At 39.2% G+C, this 21,204-nt stretch overlaps 1 protein-coding gene across 3 annotated transcripts in view; it reads left to right on the forward strand.

Annotated features, from left to right (window-relative positions):
- Ranbp17 (RAN binding protein 17) overlaps positions 1-21,204 on the forward strand; it is a 313,822-nt gene that overhangs the window by 46,373 nt on the left and 246,245 nt on the right. For all 3 annotated transcript variants that reach the window (XM_085829033.1, XM_085829032.1, XM_021175823.3), the window contains exon 12: positions 1,835-2,028. In XM_085829033.1, coding sequence (XP_085685159.1) covers positions 1,835-2,028 — 194 coding nt within the window. The remainder of the gene's footprint in view (positions 1-1,834; positions 2,029-21,204) is intronic.

A 21,204-nucleotide genomic window follows, 5' to 3' on the forward strand; every position in this document is an offset into this window, starting at 1 on the left:
TAGAAGTTTATATATTCTGTTCACAAGTCTTAGAGACTTATATTTTCTTTTAAGTTATATTTGATGAACTCCCGCTTATTGTTTTTGTTCTGTGGGTGTTTGCTGCTGTCTATAAGGAATTTTTACCTCATTCAAGTCAGAGCTTTTTTTTTATTCATTATAGTTTTAAGATTTACACTTACGCGTGTGATCTACTTGAAGTTAATTTTTGTTTTGTGTGTGAATACACCCATTTGTATGCCCAACTCTTGTATGCTGAGTCAGGAAAGTCACAAGCTCTGTGTAATAATGCATGGAAGGCCAGCTTAGGTTATTCAGGAGGACTGTGTCTCAGAAAAGAAAAATGAACAATCAAACCCGCAAGTTTTATAATTGTGTTACAGGTGTAATATGTATGTATTTATCTTTCTGTTTCAGGTTAAGTCCAGGTTCTTCTTGTCCCCATGTCCTTTGCTTTGGATCATCAGTTAGTTACACAGCACCCTTTGTGGATATAGACTATCCTTTCTAGTTGAATTCCATTCACATTGTTGTTAAAAGTTAACCCACCCCATATATGTGGCTCCATTTTGAAACTCTATTCTTACTAATCCATATATCTTTCCACCTGTGCCCTGTCTTAGTTATTAGACATAAAATAAATGTCGAAATCTGATGGTGTGAGTCTTCCAATTTGGTTTCACTATTCAGAATTGGCAATTATGCTTCATTTTTTTCTCCATGTAAAACTTAGCATTAGTTTTTCAGGCTTTTATTTTATTTAAAAATATATTATTGTATGGGGGAGAGTACATGCGTAGCACCTATGTGCAGGTCAAAGGACATTTCATGGGGTGTCTCTGTCCTTTTATTTATGAAGTTCTAGGGATCAAGGTCAGGTCCTTGGGCCTCACAGTAAGCACTGTGCCAGCTAAGCTCTCTGGCCCAGTCTTGGAATTTCTACAAGGAAATGCCTGCTTTGTTGGAATTTTGCTCAATGTCATCTGTTAATCTGGAAGAGGGACTGAGATTACGGCAGGGTCAGGTCTTGTGGTCAGCAGACAAGGCACATCTGCCCTTCTGTTTTTCTAGCTCTCTAGTGTCCTTTTGTCAGTACTTTATAATTACAGCCTTTAGATCTTGAGCATATTTAGTTAGATTCAGTTAGTACCTTTGTATTAAACATTTATTTTTACATATTTACTTTTGAGAACAGTGTCTCATGGGCTCCAAGGTAGCCTTTAAATTTACTTGTAACTGAGGCTAGGCTTAACCTCCTGAGCCTTCCGTCCTCACTTCTTGAGTGTTTGAGTTAAGGAGGAACCCTCACCCCACTTACCGTGCTCCTTAATTCGTGCAACACTGCTATTTAATAGTCCTCATTCATTTCTTTCTTTGCCGTTATAGAGCAGCAGGTTTGTATTTTGAACTAGTTTGCTATGACTTCAGTAAATTCACTTCTTAGTTCTAGTAGCTCTCTCTCTCTCTCTGTCTCTGTCTCTCTCTCTCTGTGTGTGTTAATTTCTAAGTGCACAATCATGTCAACTTTATATATGGGATTTTATTTTATTTTATTTTGTCTTTTTGAGACGGGGTTTCTTTGTGTAGCTCTGGCTGTCCTGGAACTCACTCTGTAGACCAGGCTGGCCTCGAACTCAGAAATCTGCCTGCCTCTGCCTCCCAAGTGCTGGGATTAAAGGCGTGCACCAACACTGCCTGGCTGGGATTTTATTTTTTATCTTCCATATTCATTTGTCATTTATTTCTTGTTTCATCATAGCATTTTTACATTGCAAAGTTTCTGGGTTGTGATTAAGATGTTCCACATTGTAAGTGAATGTCTTTCATATTTCAGAGATAATTTAGAAGACCCTCTGGATGACACTGCTACCGTGTTCCAACAGCTGGAGCAGCTGTGTACAGTTAGCAGATGTGAATATGAAAAGACGTGTACTCTTCTTGTACAGCTCTTTGACCAAAATGCACAGAACTATCAGAAGCTTCTGCATGCTGCTCCGGGGCTGGCTGTTGACATGGCGATTCAAGAAGGTCAGTCTGTGTTAGGCAGTTGTGAGCAGTGTGCCATAGGGAATTGTTGTTAGCATCCTTCGGTAAGCCAGGTGCGGTGGTGACACCTTTAATCCCAGCACTCTGGAGCAGAGGCAGGTGGATCTCTGAGTTTGAGGTCAGTCTGTCTTGAGGTAAACTACTTTTATGTTTCTCCCGTTGTCTGTCTAGTCCCTTTTTAAACCACTGGTCATATGAATCCATTTGATATTTTGGTGACTTGACTATTGACCTTTAATATTTTTATGGGACACACAGGCAACAACTCATCATGGACTCCTTAGGAACAGTTGTTTAATGATCCTCAAGCAGGCAGTGTGATGTCATTGTCTTTGAAGTAATATTTTCTCCTTCTTTTTAATAGTAGACTGGACAATTGGCTAAAGTCAGCCTGTAAAAGAAGCCTAACCAGATTTTATTTGTATTTATTCATTAGTCTTCACCATGGCTTTTAATTAATTAATTAATATTTATTTATTGTTTGTTTGTTTTTTTTTTTTTTTCGAGACAAGGTTTCTCTGTGTAGCCCTGGCTGTCCTGGAACTCACTCTGTAGACCAGCCCTGGCTGGCCTTGAACTCAGAAAACCTCCTGCCTCTGCCTCCTAAGTGCTGGGATTAAAGTGTGCGCCACCATTGCCTGGCCCAGCTTTTCAATTTTGATCTTTATTATTTCATCTTTAATCTTACTGAGGGAGGGTGCACTTTTACATTCCTTTAAATACCTTCAGATAGTTAGCAGGGAATAATTGTTTTCAGATTTTTAAAATGCAATATAAGGATGAAATCATTTATAGCTTTTATTATTTGTTAGGTTAGTATACAAAACAATGGGTTCCCTGGCATAGGCACAGGTTGCTATACTCTGTTCTGTCATTCCCATCCCTCTTCCCCACGGATCCTCCGCTCCTCTGCTCCCTCCTCTCCCTTCTGTCTCTGCTCCCTTCTTCACTCCCGAGTGTCACTCCTGTTTCTGTGTCTCATACCTTCCACTCCTTTTCCTCCTTCCTTACCGTTTATGACCCTGTGTCATATGTTTTATGCCATATACAACACCCACAGATAAAATATGCCCTATAGTCATATGTTATACATACAATTTTAAATCTACAGTCTGTGTACGGGACAAAACAAGCAATGTATGTCTTTTGGAGTCTTTTAAAACGATTTCTGGTTCAGTCCCTTTCTACCAAATTTTGTGATTTCATTTTTTCATTTTTCTTCATGGCTGGGTATGTGGGCACTCTTTTCTTATGTTTGTCGATGGCCATGTAGACTGGTGGCATTTCCAAGCCATGGCAACAGGCACAGCACTAGATACACAAGTGCCTCTGTGGTCCCTGAGGAGTAGATCCAGGACTGCTGTATTCTGGTCGTATCCCATTTCTGTATGGGCTGCACAGGTTTACATCCGCAACAGCAGCAAATGCCTGCTTTTTCCAGTTCACGTTGTCCTTTGTTGTCTCATCCTAGTCATTGTAAAACTGGTCAAGGACTTCTCAGAGCAACTTTACCTTTCTCTGATTGCAAGGATGCTGCGCTTCCTCATGTGTTTCCTGGCCATTTGTGCTTTTCCTTGTGATAGTTGTGTGGCAGTTCATCTACCCATGGCAGAACTGATTGGCACGATAATAATTTTTTTTTTAGTGTTTGTGTAGCTTTTTTTGTATTCTAGAAATATGAATGACCTTAAGACATGTCATATGAAAATGCATGAGATTAAAAGGCTTATGCAGGCATCTGGAATAGTCAGCAGAGTGAGGGAAAGTCTACACAGGAAAATATTTGAAAAAACCCCACCAGTTGAACAAAGCAACTAATTAACTACAGTAATTAACCTGAGGTTAAACACTTTGTTACCATCCCCGGGCTCATTTTGCCGCATAAGTACCTGACACCCCAGCCATTCATGGTCTTCTTTGCGTCCACATGATTTTTAGGAGTCTTTTCTAGTTAGTTGAATACTATCTCTGAAATTTTGGTTCGGGTTACAGTGTTTCTGTAAGTCACTTTAGTGATGAAGCTGTTGTCATAAAACTAGTGATGGCAACTCATGAGCATAGGAAGTCCTCATCCGCAGCCGCTGGGGTCACCAGCTTCTCCTTCCCGTCGTCTGTAAAGTGTTCACTGTAGTTGTGTTTGCCCTCCTCAGTTAAGGTTGTTATTAGGTTTTACTTATTTAAAGTTACTATGAATGGGAGTTTTAACCTCCTTATTTTTCCCTTTAGCAAGTGCATCATTTTGTAAAAAAAAAAAAAAAAGCTTCTGAGTATCGGATGTTGGTTTGTGCTCTGCATCTTGTTGAAAGGCTTTATCAAGTCTGAGTAGTCCTCAGGCACTTTTAAAGATTTTACCATCTGTAAATAAGAATATTTGACGACTTTTCTATTTGTATTCTTTAAGTGCTTTCAGGTAACATTTTAAGGACTATTGAAAAGGAGTGTGGACTATATACCCTTGTCTTGTTCCACATTTGAGGGGAAGTGATCTCGGTTTCCATGTTTGTTTAAATAGTCTTCCATCTTTGAATAATTGGGACTGATTTGCTGTGTAATCTCTTTAATATGTTTTAATTTCTTTAATATGTTTTAATTTGGTTTGTAAGAATTTTATTGACAATTTTGTTTTATTTATTAAGGTCTTTGGTTTTATTGTCTTTTGAATCCATCTGGTCTTGCTGGTAGGGTCATGCTGGCTTTATTGTGTGACTTTGATGTTTCTTCCCTTCTATTTTCTTGTGTATGTGTGTAGTATATATGAGTGTGTGTACCTATGTGTATTCGTGCAGGTCCACATTGCCTGCATGTCAGATGTTGATATGGACTGTCTTTCTCAATCACTCTCCCTTTAAAGCTTTTTTTGTTTATTATTCTTATGTGTGAGTGTCTTGCATGCATGTATATCTGTGCATCACATGCAGAAAACAGAAGAGGACATAGGATCCCTGGAAGTAAAGATACAGATAGTTTTTAGCCACTTTGTAGGAATTAGAAAACAATTCCAGGTACTCTGGAAACACAGCCAGTGCTCTTTAAGTCCCTGCGCGCTCTCTCCAGTCTCCCCCCCCCCTTTATTTATTGAGATAGGGTCACTCACTCACATGGGGCTCCTTTACCTCCCTACTCTGCTCCTCTCAGTGAGATCCCAGGTATGTGCTACAATGCCCACCTTTTACATGGTACTGTGGATTGCGATCCAGGGCTTCATGCTTACGTGGCTGTCACTTTCCCAACTGAACTGTCTCCTTAAATAGCTGTCCGTCTCTGTGTTATGGGAGACACTGAGGAGCAGTAGTATTAGTCCTTCTTTAACCTGGAGATAGCAGTCAGTGGGGACCCATCTGCCTCCAGGGTTTTAGTCTTTGCCTTGCCTTGCCTATCTCCCTCCCTCCTTTCCTCCCTCCCTCCCTCCCTTTTGAGAAGCTTCTGATTATTGCTTCAATCTCATTGATGTTAGGAATCTGCTTAAGTTCTTTATTTCTTCTTGATTGAATCCTTATAGATCATATGTGTCTAGAAATTTATTTCTTCTAGATTTTTCAGTATGTCGGAATAAGATTTCAAAGTTTGTTACTTTTTCATCTTTATTAATTTGTGTCTTTCTCTTAGCTAAAGGTTTGCCAGTCTTGTTTAAAAGAACCAACTCTATTGTGAATCTGATTATTTATTTTAATGGTGGTTTTATTAATTTTTTCCTGTTTAATGCTGTGGTCTGGGAATTGTCGTCTTTTTCTAGGACTTTGTGATATGTCATTAGGTTGTATATTGGAAACATTTTCTGATTTATTCGTGCAAACCCTGACAGCTGTACATTTTTTGATTAGGAATTGCCTTACCTGTGTTTCAAAAGGCCTGGCAAAGCGCACTCTCACTTCTATTTGATTCTAAGAACCTGAAAGTTTCTTCTTTAATAACTCAGTGATTATTTAGGAGTTATTCAGTTTCTGAATATTGTGTTATTTTTGAGCTTTTTCTTACTGAGTTTTATTTTTATTACATGACCCAATATTTCATGTAGTATGCAGATTCTATACTATCCTGCTGTAAGCTCCTGGCAGACCGTGCTAACATCCACCACTCTGGTTCCTTTGAATCCATGGTCAAAAGACACACACACACACACACACACACACACACACACACACCCCTACACCTGCCTTACAGCTCAGCTCAGTGACTGGGCTCTTTTAAGCCTCTTGCAGCAAGCGTGCCCTTCCCTTTATTCCTTGCTCTCAACTTAGTTTCACGATTACCTTCTCCTTTTTCGGCAGCCTAAATCTGCCCTCAGTTTAGTTTTTTACTCTCCAGCCTGCTACCCCAGGTCCAGTCAGGGAAGTGGCCAATGGCCACTCAACCCAAGACTTCATATGGCTCGTGGCTCTCTCTCTCTTCCTACAAAGCATGAAGCCTGCAGCATGAAGCACGTCCATTTCCCTTTCCACCTCCTATGTCTCCTAGCCTGCCTGCAGAAACCGGGAAGTCCTGCCTCTTCTGCCCAGCCATTGGCTGCTGGCATTTTATTGATCAATCAAGAACCAATTGGGGAACAGGACCTTCAGCATTTACATGCCTGATTCCCTATCAAAGCATCAGAACTTCCCCCTACAATTTCACAAGAAATTATTTTGATTCTTTGAATTTTTAAGACTTGTTTTATGCCCTAGAAAGAGGATCTATTTTAGACATGGTTCCATCAGCTACTGAAGATATTTGTGTTTTGTATCTTTTAAATGGAGTGTCATGTATCTATCTGTTAAGTTCATTGTATTTTAACTCTGAGAATTACTGATTTGAACTTTTATGATCATTGGTGTTTGTTTTATGAAATTGGGAGTCACAGTATTTTTTGCATGTATATTTACAATTGTTACAACTTTTTGATGAACCATTCTCTTTATTAGTATGTATCAGTTTCTTCTAGCTTAGAGTCTACTTTATCAGCTTTTGAAATAAATTTGCCAGTTTGTTTCAGCTTTCATTTGATTGTATATTGCTTTCCATACTTGATTTTGTGAGTGTCTTTACTACTGAGGCATGTTTCTTGGACACACAGATAATTGGATCTGATTGATTAATTCAGTCAGGTAGTCTGCATCTTTTATTAGTAAGTCCAGTCCATTTACATTTAAGTTTATTACACAGGTATCTGATGTTTCTTCCAGTTGCATGACTTTTCCTGAGGAGACGTGAGCAAACACCTAGTTATCACAAATAGAAAACCAACAACAGGCCAAAGTATTCCAACTTGACAAACTGATGAGTTCATTAGAGTTATTTACAGGAGTACAAATAAGTACAGGAGGAGGCTGACTCAGAGACAAGCGCATCATGGAAAAGCCAGTTCTAGTGCAGGTGATGAAGAACTGCCGTGCTGGTGTTCTCTCCTGACTTCAGGCAGCCAGGCTGGTCAGGCTCGAGATTCTCCGCAGCTGTTCACAGCTTCCATGACTTTCCTGGGAGGAAGTCTTGTAACTCTTAAATGTTTCAGTTTCTTGGACTTGTAAGGTTTCTTTCCTGAGTCCCATGAGCCTTGCCTACAGAGGTGAGTTAGCATATCTCTTTACGTTGTCTCATTCTGTTCCCTTACTTTTATTTTCAACATTTTCTCCATCATGTTTATTTGGAGTGATTCTTCTCTGCCCATGTCTATTTGCACATCTCAGTGCCCCTTGTATTTGGATGTCTGTTTTCTTTCTCTGAATTTGGTGAGTTTTCAGTATCAGTCAGATTCTTTGCCCTTAGAGTTTGTTTCAGTTTCTTCTATTCTGTGACTTCTAAGATTTGATCTCTTTTTTTCTTTGGTTTTTGAGACAGGGTTTCTTTGTATAGTTCTTGCTCTCCTGGACAGCAGTCTGTAATAGATCAAGCTGGCCTCAAACCCAGCAATCCACCTGCCTCTTCGTCCTGAGTGCTGGGATTAAAGGTATGTGCCAATCCTGCTTGGCAAGGTGATCTCTTGATCATCCCTGAGTTCTGGGGTCTTGTGGTCCTGTTTTCTTTTTCTTCCCCCCTTTATTGATGTTTTCATTTGGTGTCATATCACCCTGTCCTCCAGCCCCAGGAACTGCTTTCTTCTAATTGGTCGAGTTTTCTTGCTATTTTTTTTTTTTTTTAGTTTTATTTCATTCATTGAATTTTAATTTATTTTATTGCATTCTAAAGTTTATGTAGTGTGTTTGTGTATGCGTATATATGTTCATGCACTAAGACCACAGCTCTTACAAAAGGATCAGAGGACAGCTTGTAGTTCTTTTCTTCCATCTGCAGCCAGTGGCAGGTACTTTTATAGAGTGAGCTACCTTGTTGACCCTGATCCATTGAGATTTTTTTTTAAAAAAAAATTTGTTTGTTTCTTTATTTCTTTATTTTATTTCCTATTTGTTTCCTTATTTTATGTTGCTGTTTGGTTTCCCCCTTTTATAATCTGGGCAGTTTCCTTGCTGATTCTCTTTCTTCTGCGTTTATAATCCTCTCGGTTCCAGAGCTGCCTTTGTCCACTTGCTTATATTCTTTCCTGAGTCACTGATCATTTTTACCAAAGCGTCATGTTGACTGACATTCTACCCTTTTTCAGTATCTTGAGTTCAGCAGTAGAGGAATTACAGTCTCTTCAAGAAATCATGCCACTTTGTTTGTTCATTTTTCCTGTGTTTCCTTATTGTGATTTGCATATCTTTTGGTTTGGATACCTCTTCTGTTTTCGTTTGTATTGAGGGGAGAGAGAAGTCTTTGTGAACCACCTACTCTTGGTCTTGGTTTCTTTTGAATTTTGCCAATCTGCTGGGTGTCCTAGTGACCTAGTGTCCTAGTGTCACTGTAATTGGCTTGCACCTACTGCTTAATTACTTTTGACATCTTTCAGGTGCCTTTTTAAACCATTCATATATCTTTTACCCATTTTTAAAGTGGGTGGTTGGCTTTTTTATGTGTACTCATTGTGGGATTGTAGGAGTGCCTTGTGTTTTGCACCACGTCTTCTTTCACTTGTATTTGGGAAAGTACTTTTCTCAGTCTGTGCTTTGCCTGTTTAATGATTTTTAAAAAAATTTTTTTATTACGTATTTTCCTCAATTACATTTCCAATGCTATCCCAAAAGTCCCCCATACCCTCCTCTCCACTTCCCTACCCACCCATTCCCATTTTTTGGCCCTGGCGTTCCCCTTTACTGGGGCATATAAAGTTTGCATGTCCAATGGGCCTCTCTTTCCAGTGATGGCCGACTAGGCCATCTTTTGATACATATGCAGCTAGAGTCAAGAGCTCCGGGGTACTGGTTAGTTCATAATGTTGTTGCACCTACAGGGTTGCAGATCCCTTTAGCTCCTTGGATCCTTTCTCTAGCTCCTCCATTGGGGGCCCTGTGATCCATCCAATAGCTGAATAATTTTTAAAGATCTAAAGTTTTTTCTTTCTTTCTTTGTTTTGTTTTGTTTTGTTTTGTTTTGTTTTGTTTTGTTTTGTTTTGCTTTGCTTTGCTTTGCTTTGGTTGGTTTCTTTGTGCAGCCCTGGCAGTCCTAGAGCTTGCTCTGTAGACCAGGCTGGCTTGGAACTCACAGAGATCTGTCTTCTTCACCATGCCCTGCTAAGGCCTAATGTTTTCAGCTTTGATAGTTTACTTCCCTCGCTCCCATAGGGCTTGTGATTTCTGTATTTAAGAAATCCTATGTAATAGCATCACAGAGATTTTTTTTTCTCTAAGTTTAATTGTCTGAGCTGTTATGTTTAGGTCTGTAATTCATTTCAGATTAATCTTTTGACTATTGTGAGTTGTCAAGTTTTTCTTTTTTATAGTCAGTTAGGTTGTTCTAGTATCACTTGGTGACAAAATGATCTTTCCTTCATTGAATTACCATGACATTTTTGCCAGATAGATTCCCTTTAAGAGAGAAGTTGGTTATCACACCATTCTTCTGTACCATCAGTCTCCATATATGTTCTTAGGCTAATGCAATCTTATGTTGTTTACTGTGGCTTTACAGTTGAGCCTTCAAGTTAGGTGATAGGAAACCTCTAATTTTGTTCTTTTTCACAGTAGGTTTGTCTGGTGTGTAAGGCCATCAGCTTCCCATTATTTTTAAAGGATAACTTGCTGGAATTATTTTTTTTGCCTCAGTCTGTATTGCAGATAGGAACGATGACTGACTACTGTGGGGTCTGCCACTTAGTGAGTTTTACATTGTTTTGGATGTGCAGTTATAAAACTGATCCTAAGTTTAGTATATATTTTGATATTTCTTTATTGATTAATTAGGATATGTCTTAGTCAGGGTTTCTATTCCTGCACAAACATCATGACCAAGAAGCAAGTTGGGGAGGAAAGGGTTTATTCAGCTTACACTTCCATACTGCTGTTTATCACCAAAGGATGTCAGGACTGGAACTCAAGCAGGTCAGGGAGCAGGAGCTGATGCAGAGGCCAAGGAGGGATGTTTTTTACTGACTTGCTTCCCCTGGTTTGCTCAGCCTGTTCTCCTATAGAACCCAAGACTACCAGCCCAGAGATGGCACCACCCACAAGGGGCCTTTCCCCCTTGATCACTAATTGAGAAAATGACTTACAGTTGGATCTCTTGGAAGAATTTCCCCAACTGAAGCTCCTTTCTCTGTGGTAACTCCAGCTTGTGTCAAGTTGACACATAAAACCAGCCAGTACAACTGACCCCTTGTCAACTTGACACACAAACACATCACTATTAAGTCTCAACCCTTACTTTTTTTTTTTTTTTTTGGTTTTTGGAGACAGGGTTTTTCTATATAGCCCTGGCTGTCCTGGAACTCACTTTGTAGACCAAGCTGGCCTCAAACTCAGAAATCTACCTGCCTCTGCCTCTGGAGTGTTGGGATTAAAGGTGTGTGCCACCACGCCTGGTGACCCTTACTTTTTTATTCATCCCCAAGATGTAAATAACTTTAAAAGTCCCACAGTCTTTACGTATTAAAAGTTCAATCCTTTTAAAATATCCAATATCTTTTAAAATCCAAAGTCTTTCATAATTAAAAGTCTCTTAATTGTGGGATCCACTAAAATATTTTCTTCCTTCAAGAGGGAAAAATACCAAGGCACAGTCACAATCGAAAGCAAAAATTAAACTCCAACCGTCCAATGTCTGGGATCCAACTCACGATCTTCTGGGCTCCTCCAAGGACTTGGGTCATTTCTCCAGCTCTGTCCTTTGTAGCACACACATTATCTTCTAGGCTCCAGCTGCCTGTACTCCACTGTTGCTGCTCTTCTTGGTGGTCATCTCATGGTACTGGCATCTCCAAAACACTGCATGACCCCTAAGACCCCTTCAGTCCTGGGCTATAAATTGCAACTGAGGCTGCACCTTACCAATGGCCTTCCATGGCCTTTCACAGTGCCAAGCCCCAGCTGCTCTGCGTGATCCCTTCATGCCTTCAAAACTAGTACCACCTGGGTGACCCTTACACATTACCAAGTCCTGCTGCAGCACGAAGTAAAACCTTGGTTATCTCTCTCTCTTTTTTTTTTTTTTCTTGGAGACAGGGTTTCTCTGTATAGCCCTGGCTGCCCTGGAACTCACTTTGTAGACCAGGCTGGCCTCGAACTCAGAAATCCGCCTGCCTCTGCCTCTCGAGTGCTGGGATTAAAGGCATACACCACCATTGGTTATCTCTGGAACACAGCCTCTGCTCTCAGAAAACACATCCCAGATATCACCTCAATGATGCTGGTCTCTTCTTAATCACTGCTAACTTCTTAGCTCTAGCTAACCAGCATCAATAGTCCCAGTAATGCAAAGGTTTTGCTTTAGTAGTTCTGGTATTATGTTAATCACAGCTTTCTTCAGCCCCAGCTAACCAGAACTACAGAATCTTCACAATCAAAATAGCAATGGCCCTGAAAAGAGTCTTTAATCTTCCATCTGAAATTACACAAGCCAGGCCTCCATCTTCTGCACTGTTCTCAACATTATCTTCCAAGCTCCTATACAACATCCCACAGAGCTCTTAACACAGAATGGATCTTCTAGCCTAAAGTTCTAAAGTCCTTCTACAGTCCTCCCCAAAACATGGTCAGGTTGTCACAGGAATACCCCACTATGCTGGTACCAATTTGTCTTAGTCAGAGTTTCTATTCCTGCACACACATCATGACCAAGAAGCAGATGGGGAAGAAAGGGTTTATTTGGCTTACACTTCCATACTGCTGTTGATCACCAAAGGATGCAGGACTGGAACTCAAGCAGGTCAGAAATCAGGAGCTGATGCAGAAGCCATGGAAGGATGTTCTTACTGGCTTGCATATCATGTGAGTTCTTTTGTGATTGTGTTACCTCACTCAGGATGATACCCTCCAGATCCATTCATTTGCCTAAGAATTTCATGAATTCATTGTTTTTGAAAGCTGAGTAGTACTCCATTGTGTAAATGCACATTTTCTCTGTTGAGGGACCATTCCTCTGTTGAGGGATATCTGGGTTCTTTCCAGCTTCTGGCTATCATAAATAAGGCTGCTGTGAACATAGTGGACCATATATTCTTATTACAAGTTGGAACATCTTCTGGATACCTCAGGAGAGGTATTGCTGGATAGTAAGTACTATTTCCAATTTTCTGAGGAACTGCCAGACTGATTTCCAGAGTGTTTTTACCAGCTTGCAATTCTACCAGCAATGGAGGAGTGTTCCTCTTTCTCCACATCCTCACCAGCTTCTGCTGTCACCTGAGTTTTTGATCTTAGCCATTATGACTGGTGTGAGGTGGAATCTCAGGGTTGTTTTGATTTGCATTTCCCTGATGATTAAGGATGTTGAACATTTTTTTCTGGTGCTTCTAAGCCCTTCGGTATTCCTCAGATGAGAATTCTTTGTTTAGCTCTGTGCCCCATTTTTTAATGGGGTTATTTGATTTTCTGGAGTCCAGCTTCTTGATTTCTTTGTATATATTGGATATTAGTCCCCTATCAGATTTAGGATTGGTAAAGATCCTTTCCCAATCTGTTGGTGGCCTTTTTGTCTTATTAACAGTATCTTTTGCCTTACAGAAGCTTTGCAATTTTATGAGGTCCCATTTGTCGATTCTCAATCTTACAGCACAAGCCATTGGTGTTCTGTTCAGGAATTTTTCCCCTGTGCCCATATCTTTGAGGCTTTTCCCTACTTTCTCCTCTGTAAGTTTCAGTGTTTCTGGTTTTATGTGGATTTCTTTGATCCACTTAGACTTGAGCTTAGTACAAGGAGATAAGAATGGATCAATTCACATTCTTCCACATGATAACTGCCAGTTGTGCCAGCACTATTCGTTGAAAATGCTGTCTTCTTTCCACTGGATGGTATTGGCTCCTTTGTCAAAGATCAAGTGACCATAGGTATATGGGTTCATTTCTGGGTCTTCAGTTCTATTCCATTGATCTACCTGTCTGTCACTATACCAGTACCATGCAGTTTTTATCACAATTGCTCTGTAGTACAGCTTGAGGTCAGGCATGGTGATTCTACCAGAGGTTCTTTTATTGTTGAGAAGAGTTTTTGCTATCCTAGGTTTTGTATTATTCCCTTTATTGTTATTGTTTTTTAAATTGCAAATTGCCCTTTCTAACTCAGTGAAGAATTGAGTTGGAATTTTGATGGGGATTGCATTGAATCTGTAGATTGCTTTTGGCAGGATAGCCATGTTTACTATATTAATTCTGCCAATCCATGAGCATGGGAGATCTTTCCATCTTCTGAGATCTTCTTCGATTTCTTTCTTCAGAGACTTGAAGTTCTTATCATACAGATCTTTCACTTCCTTATTTAGAGTCACACCAGGTATTTTATAGTATTTGTGACTATTGTGAAGGGTGTTGTTTCCCTAATTTCTTTCTCATCCTTTTCATCCTTTGTGTAGAGAAAGGTCACTGGTTTGTTTGAGTTAATTTTATATCCAACCACTGCACTGAAGCTGTTTATCAGGTTTAGGAGTTCTCTGGTGGAATTTTTAGGGTCACTTATATATACTATCATATCATCTGCAAATAGTGATATTTTGACTTCTTCCTTTCCAATTTGTATCCCCTTGACCTCCTTTTGTTGTCTAATTGCTCTGGGTAGGACTTCAAGTACTATATTGAATAGGTGGGAGAAAGTGGGTAGCCTTGTCTAGGCCCTGATTTTACTGGGTGTCTTAGTTAGGGTTTCTATTCGTGCACAAACATCATGACCAAGAAGCAAGTTGGGGAGGAAAGGATTTATTCAGCTTATACTTCCATACTGCTGTTCATCACCAAATGAAGTAAGGACTGGAACTCAAGCAGGTCAGAAAGCAGGAGGTGATGCAGAGGCCATGGAGGGATGTTCTTTACTGGCTTGCTACTCCTGTCTTGCTCAGCATGCTCTCTTATAGAACCCAAGACTGCCAGTCCAGAGATGGTCCCAACCACAAAGGGGCCTTTTCCCCTTGATCACCAACTGAGAAAATGCCCCACAGTTGGAACTCATGGAGGCATTTCCCCAACTGAAGCTCCTTCCTCTGTGATAACTCCAGCTGTGTCAAGTTGACACATAAAGCCAGCCAGTAGAGTGGGATTGCTTCAAGTTTCTCTCCATTTAGTTTGATGTTGGCTACTGGTTGCTGTGTATTGCTTTTATGTAATATATGTGTGTGTGTGTGTGTGTGTGTGTGTGTGTATGTACATACATATGTATTGTATGTATATGTATATATGTATGTATATAGTAGGTATAGATATGGGCCTTGAATTCCTGAAGTTCTTACCTTGATCTTAATTAAGTGTTGTTGTATACATGCTTTGTCTGGTACAGTGCTGTCCTTGTTTATGAAGGACATTACTGAAGAGCACCCTCTACTATTGGCACTTTTTCTGCCTTAATGCACAGAATTCTAGCCAACCTAAGTTTTTTTCTTTTGGTCTTTTTTTTTAATGGAAATTTGTACTTTATTAAAATGGATTGGCAGAAAGTTATTCCTAATATTCCATTATTGTTTTATCATATCTATAGGATTTGAAGTAGTATGCTTTATTTTGTTTTTTTTTTTAATACTGCTTTTTAAAACTTTTTCCTTTAATTGATCTAACTAGTTTTGCTGATCATTTTAGAGAACCAAATTTTAGTTTTGTTTAGTTTTTAAATTGCTGCTCTATTTTCTGTTATTTCTGTTTTAGGGTCCAGTTTTGTTTTATTTTCTAGTTGTGGTGCAGACTCTAGGCTTTCTTTTTTTTTTTTTTAATATTTTTATTACATATTTTCCTCAATTACGTTTCCAATGCTATCCCAAAAGTCCCCCATAGCGCCCCCCCCACTTCCCTATCCACCCATTCCCATTCTTTTGGCCCTGGCATTCCCCTATATTGGGGCATATAAAGTTTGCAAGTCCAATGGGCCTCTCTTTCGACTCTAGGCTTTCATTTCAATTTTCGTTGTCTTTTTAAAATTTTTGTTGTCTTTTTAAAAAATTAAACATAGTTTTTATCACACAAATCTTTATTTTTTTTTTCTGTTCAAAAATGTTTTCTAGTTGAGTTTTTTCTTTGTTGGTGGAGCATTATTAGGACGCGCTCTGCTCTCTGTTGTTTCCCCTGGCCAAGTGTCCATGCCAGAGTTGCTGGTCTGTAGCTTCTCTGTACCACACATGGCTCTGCAGGAATATCAACTGTTACAGGAAATGTAGCAAGTAGGGGAGGGGTAGCAAGGTGGTTCAGCAGATAAAGGTTCTTGCCACCAAGTCTGATGACCTGTGTTTTATCCAAAGAACTCAGATGGAGAAAGGAGAGAAGGATTCCTGCAAGTTATATTTTGATTTTCACACATGTTCTGTGGGAGATATCATGTATGCACATGCATGTGCATGCATGTGCACACACATTAAATGTAGCAAGATTTGGTTGTAAAAATCAAAAGCCTGTTTTGCTCCAGAAGGAAATTTTATGAAACTATAGATATTCAAAGTCCTGGATAGGATCATCTAAAATGAATAATATATTGGTGTGATATATATTGTAGTAAGTTACACCCAATTCTTTATGTTTACAAATAGAACATTTTATAGTTGGTAATGCTTTAAAGTCCTTACATAATAATATTTAAAGGTCTGCCTAGCACACACAACAATTTTAATAAATGTTTGTTTTCTATTTTTCTAGTCCAAAAAATCAGTGAGATGAAATTTATCTGCCTTTTAAAGATACCTATAATGTAGTCAAATGTAATTGTTACTCTTACAAAGGATGCCCAGCATTGCTCTAGCTTATACATTGTATGCAGTAGTATTCAATTTCTTTTGTGCAGACTCAACAGTTCAGTTAATGTTGAACAAAGAAAATTATATGCTTTAGTTATGTGTGCTTTAATTTAGATGCTTAATGGCTTTTAATGTTACAAAATAAGTTTATTATTATATTATGATCTCATTTGTATTATATTGTCTTGCTCTCTCATATCTGTGGTGATATGGTCATGGTTTACAAAAACAATAATCCCCAAGAAATAGGTCATTAACAGTAGTTAACGATTACTTGTGATCTATGGTAATGACTGATTTCTTTGGGATTATTGCAGTTATAAACCATAATTACAGATTATTACAGCAATAATTATTTTGTTAAGGAAAAATGTTCTATGCTTGAACAGCTGCTAAAACAAGTGCCTTGAATATTTCAGAATAAAGAGAAAAATGGGAAATTATAATGAAATTTAATCTTATAAAATGAGATTCTAAGAGATTTATAGATATGAATCTTGTGTATCAGATATGTTTTTCTAAGTTTAGTTTAGCTGTATTGTTGACATGGTTCTTTGAATTTCTGGATGCAGTTTAATTTTCTTGGCGAGTCCTTAAGGTGTACAGCAGGATGTTTTGATAGGCATTTCCATAATGGAATGAATACTATAGTTAGGGTTGTTATCCTGTCCACCCCATCCTGCCCTAGTTTTGTGTGCCTTGGGAGAAAGAAACAAGAATGCCGCTTGAAGCATGTGCCTTTATGCTGTGCAGTGCTCTTCCCCAGAGTTCCCATGTGTCTTCAGTCTTTAGGTGCAATCATTCTATGACTGCAAATTTGGACCCTTTGCCCTTTTTCCCCTTCCCTGCCTCTGATGGAGTTCTACTTTTGTCTATGTAAACACTTTTTTACTTGATTCTGCGTATAAGTAAGAACATGCAATATTTTTGCTTCCATGCCTGGTTGATTTATCAATGTGACTTTTCAGTGTTGCAGTTTAAATAGAACTTTGGGAGAATGGTTTGATTTTTATGAGAAATACCACTATACCTTTAGCTGAGTCCCAGAATTGTATCTGACAGCTTACTGATAGCTCTTTACTGTTAATTGCTAACACCACCTTCAGCTTGATCAGTTCCCAAGAGAAGGTTTTGCTTCAGTTCCCCAAACCTTAGCGATTGTGACTTTCTCAAATAAAGGAAAGGGCCAAGGCACATACCATGTTTCAAAGTGTACCAGTAAACTTCCATTTAAATGTTCCATTAGTTTAGTGAAATGCCTATAATTTTGTCACATGCTTCTTTTTTTTTTTTTTAAAGATTTATTTATTTATTATATGTAAGTACACTGTAGCTGTCTTCAGACATTCCAGAAGAGGGCGCCAGATCTCGTTGCGGATGGTTGTGAGCCACCATGTGGTTGCTGGGATTTGAACTCTGGACCTTCGGAAGAGCAGTCGGGTGCTCTTACCCACTGAGCCATCTCACCAGCCCCACATGCTTCTTATACATGGTATTATTTGATAACCATGGTGTCATTTTGAGGTCATAATGGAAGAATTAAATTGTTTGGATGTTGAGATGTCTTATGTATATCATTAGTCTACTATTAGACAATAGTGTTCTTGCAGAAATCATCCCGACTTAGGAACACCACGCCAGTAGATTCAGCTCTTGAACACGGAGTTCTTGCTCCCTCAGACCTTCACACATTGAGATAGACCTTCCAAAACCTTGACAGTACTCAGTATTTTCTGAATGTCTCCTCTTGGAGAATTGTTTTCAGTCTGGGAATGTTTGTTTATCATACAGTCAGCATTAAGGAAGCTATGTGATGAGTTTTATCTAACTTTTATGATAACAAAACATTGTTAGAGTGGGAGCGACTTAAAATTCTTAAGTAATATGTGATTTCATTTTTTAGTATAGTTTCTGAAAGAAGACAGAATAAAAATGTAAATGTTAGCATATTTTTATGTTTTGCCTGTGTGGCAATGATATGGAAGTGCCATTAAAGGGGCATTATTCAACAGTGATAGTAATAAGAGCCAAAGCAGGCAGGGAGAGTGCCTACAGTGCTGACTCGTGTGAGTTATTAGCATACTTAGGAAGCAGTAAATTGCTAATGTAATAAATATTAGATCTAAGACTTGAAGCTAGCCCTTGCTTTTGGTGGCTGTTGGTATTGCTTAGCATGCTAGTTCCCCCTTCCTGCCTCTCTCTCTTGACATAAGGTCTCCCTGTTTAGTTAACAGACCTGTATCACATTCTCAGCAACTTCTGCTTTTTAAAATAAACATTTATCATTTGATAGAGAAATATGAAAATTATATCCATGGGATAATTTTGATCTGTTTTAAATTAGGTTTCTGATATAAGAACTGTTTGGAAGATGGTTCAGGTCAGATCAGTGGGAAGCCTCCCTAGTAAGTTTTAAAGCAGCAGGACTAGTGTGTAGTGTGTAGTGTGTTATTCAGTCCTGTAATCTAGCACCGAGTAGGTTAAGATGAAGACTGTGAACTTGGGACAACGTGGCCTCTATATGTAATGTACTCAAGGATGGCTTGAGTTAGGTAGTGAGATGTAGCTCACACTACACCAGCAACCCCACTCTCCAAGGAATAGGGACCATAGCTCAGTAACAGAGAGTTTAAAAAGATAGTGTTACCTAAATAATATCTAAGTATCTAAGGTTATAAAGTGTAAGGTAGATAATTGATGATTATTTACTCTTAAGTTATATGTTTTGCTGTGAGAAATAGTGTTATTTGGAGGGGGCGAGTACACAGGCTCTTGCTGTGAACCTGACATGGTTCCTAAACTCAAGGCAGTATTTCTGCCTCAGTCCTCCCAAGTCATGGGACTGTAGGCAAGTGCCATCATGCCTGACTTATAGTAGAATATTTAAAAAATAGTCACTCCCTGAGGGCAGGTAAAATGTTACATTCAATAAAAGTTATGTTTGCAGTATTTCGGAGTTACTTTTATTTTAGAAGAGACTAGTATCATTTACACACAGTGCAACTGCTAGTCTGGTAACTGGTTAGAGTCACTGTTAAGAGCTTCATGATTCCTAGGATTCTAGGAAATTGAGCTGATTCTTGTTATTTGCTGATTATGGTCTATATAATCAGAACAGCATATTCACAAATATCAAATCATTATATTGGGTTGTAACATTTCTGTCAAAGTGTCGACATAGAACCATTGTTTTATGTGTAAGTTTTCGTAAGACTATTTAAATGTATTGTGGTTCATTAGCATTGAACTCAGACCCAACAGCACTATTGACTTATACCTAAACACAGCTTATCCAGCACAGAATTTGCTATATAGAAGGTACGTGCCTTAGTTATTTCTCTATTGCTGTGAAGTAGACAGCAATACCATTACCAAGACAACTTAGAGAAGGAAGTATTTTTTAAAATTTATTTATGTATTTACATTCCAAATGTTGCTGCCCCCCACTATTGGTCTCCCCTCAAAAGGGTTCCCCCCTACCTTTTGACTCAAGAGGGTAGTCCCCTGTGTATCCCCCCACTCTGGTGCATCAAGCCTTTGCAGGATTAGGTGCATCCTCTCCCACTGAGGCCAGACAAGGCAGCCCTCTGCTGAATATGTGCCCAGGTCCTTGAACCAGCTGGTGTATACTCTTTGGTTGGCAATTTAGTCTCTGGGAGCTCCCAGGGGTCTAGGTTAGTTGACATTTTTGGTCTTCCTGTGAGGTTGCCATTGTCTTCGGGGCCTCCAGTCCTTCCCCCAACTCTTCCATAGAGGTCCCCAACCTCCATCCAAGGATTGTCTGTGGGTATCTGCATCTGTCTAAGTCAGCTACTGGGTAGAGCCTCTCAGAGGGCTGCTATGCTAAGCTTCTGTCTACAAGCACAACATATTAATAGTGTGGGGGATTGGTGCCTACCCATGGGATGGGTCTCAAGTTGGGTAGGTCACTGGTCAGCCATTCAAGAAAGAAGCATTTAACTGGGTCTTCTAGTTCTAGTGGGCTGGGAGTTCATCACTATCATGGTTATAGAATGGAAGCTGGCATGGTGTTGGAGCTGCAGCTGAGAGCTCATATTCCCATTCACAAACAGGAAGCAGAAAAAGTACTGGGATGACCTGAGGCCTTGTGACAAATGGCCACCAACTGAGGACCAAGTATTCAAGTGCCTGAGATTTAGAGGGGCATCTCATTCAAACTCCTAGAGCATATAATGCCCCTTCCCCATTCAGAAACACTGTATAGCACAACTGGGCTATCTCAAAGATTGAAATCACTCATGGCATATCAATGGGAAAAGCAATAAAGAGACTGAAAGGAATGCTGCTTAGAACTGAAATAAGAGGGTTGCATTGCCAGGAGCTGGAATCCAGTGCACCAGACATCTCAGCCATGTGAATTATTTTGAGTACTAATTTGTGATTTCAAATAGGTTTTAATGAAAAGGTAAATTTTAAAAAAATCAGGGAATTTACAAATAATAAAAATTAGTTGTAGCACATCTAATGTAGAATGGACAACTTAAAGAATAGAAATATAATTATAGTTTATGTTTATTCTTAGTGTGTATTTTAAGAGATCAACTCATTGGTAATGTTAAACCAGTAAAACATGGCCAGGGTGGGATTTAGACCCTGGAGTTGAGTACAGAAGCTAACAGACGAAAGGCCTGTTGTCACGCACTGTAGTGTGCTGGAGTTAGCAGGCAGTAAGAGCAGCTATATAAAATGTGTTGCATGTTAGAAATCATTCTGTGCTAAAATAAAGTGCAGCCGCCCAGAGGGGCCTGGTTCTACTTATTTGTCACCAAAGTTTAGTGATTTGTCAATTAATGGTTGCTTTTTTAACCACAGTTTTCTGGGCTTTTTGAAGTATTGCTGTTAGCTGATAGCTGGGGCTAGAGTTGCCTATATTAATCTTCCTCATTAGTCTGGTGTCTATGCTGGAATTCTTGGACCTAAACATAGGAGGTCAA

This window comes from Mus caroli, unplaced genomic scaffold, assembly GCF_978045245.1.
Source record: "Mus caroli unplaced genomic scaffold, Mus_caroli_1 scaffold_13, whole genome shotgun sequence".
In the NCBI taxonomy this organism is placed as follows: domain Eukaryota; kingdom Metazoa; phylum Chordata; class Mammalia; order Rodentia; family Muridae; genus Mus; species Mus caroli.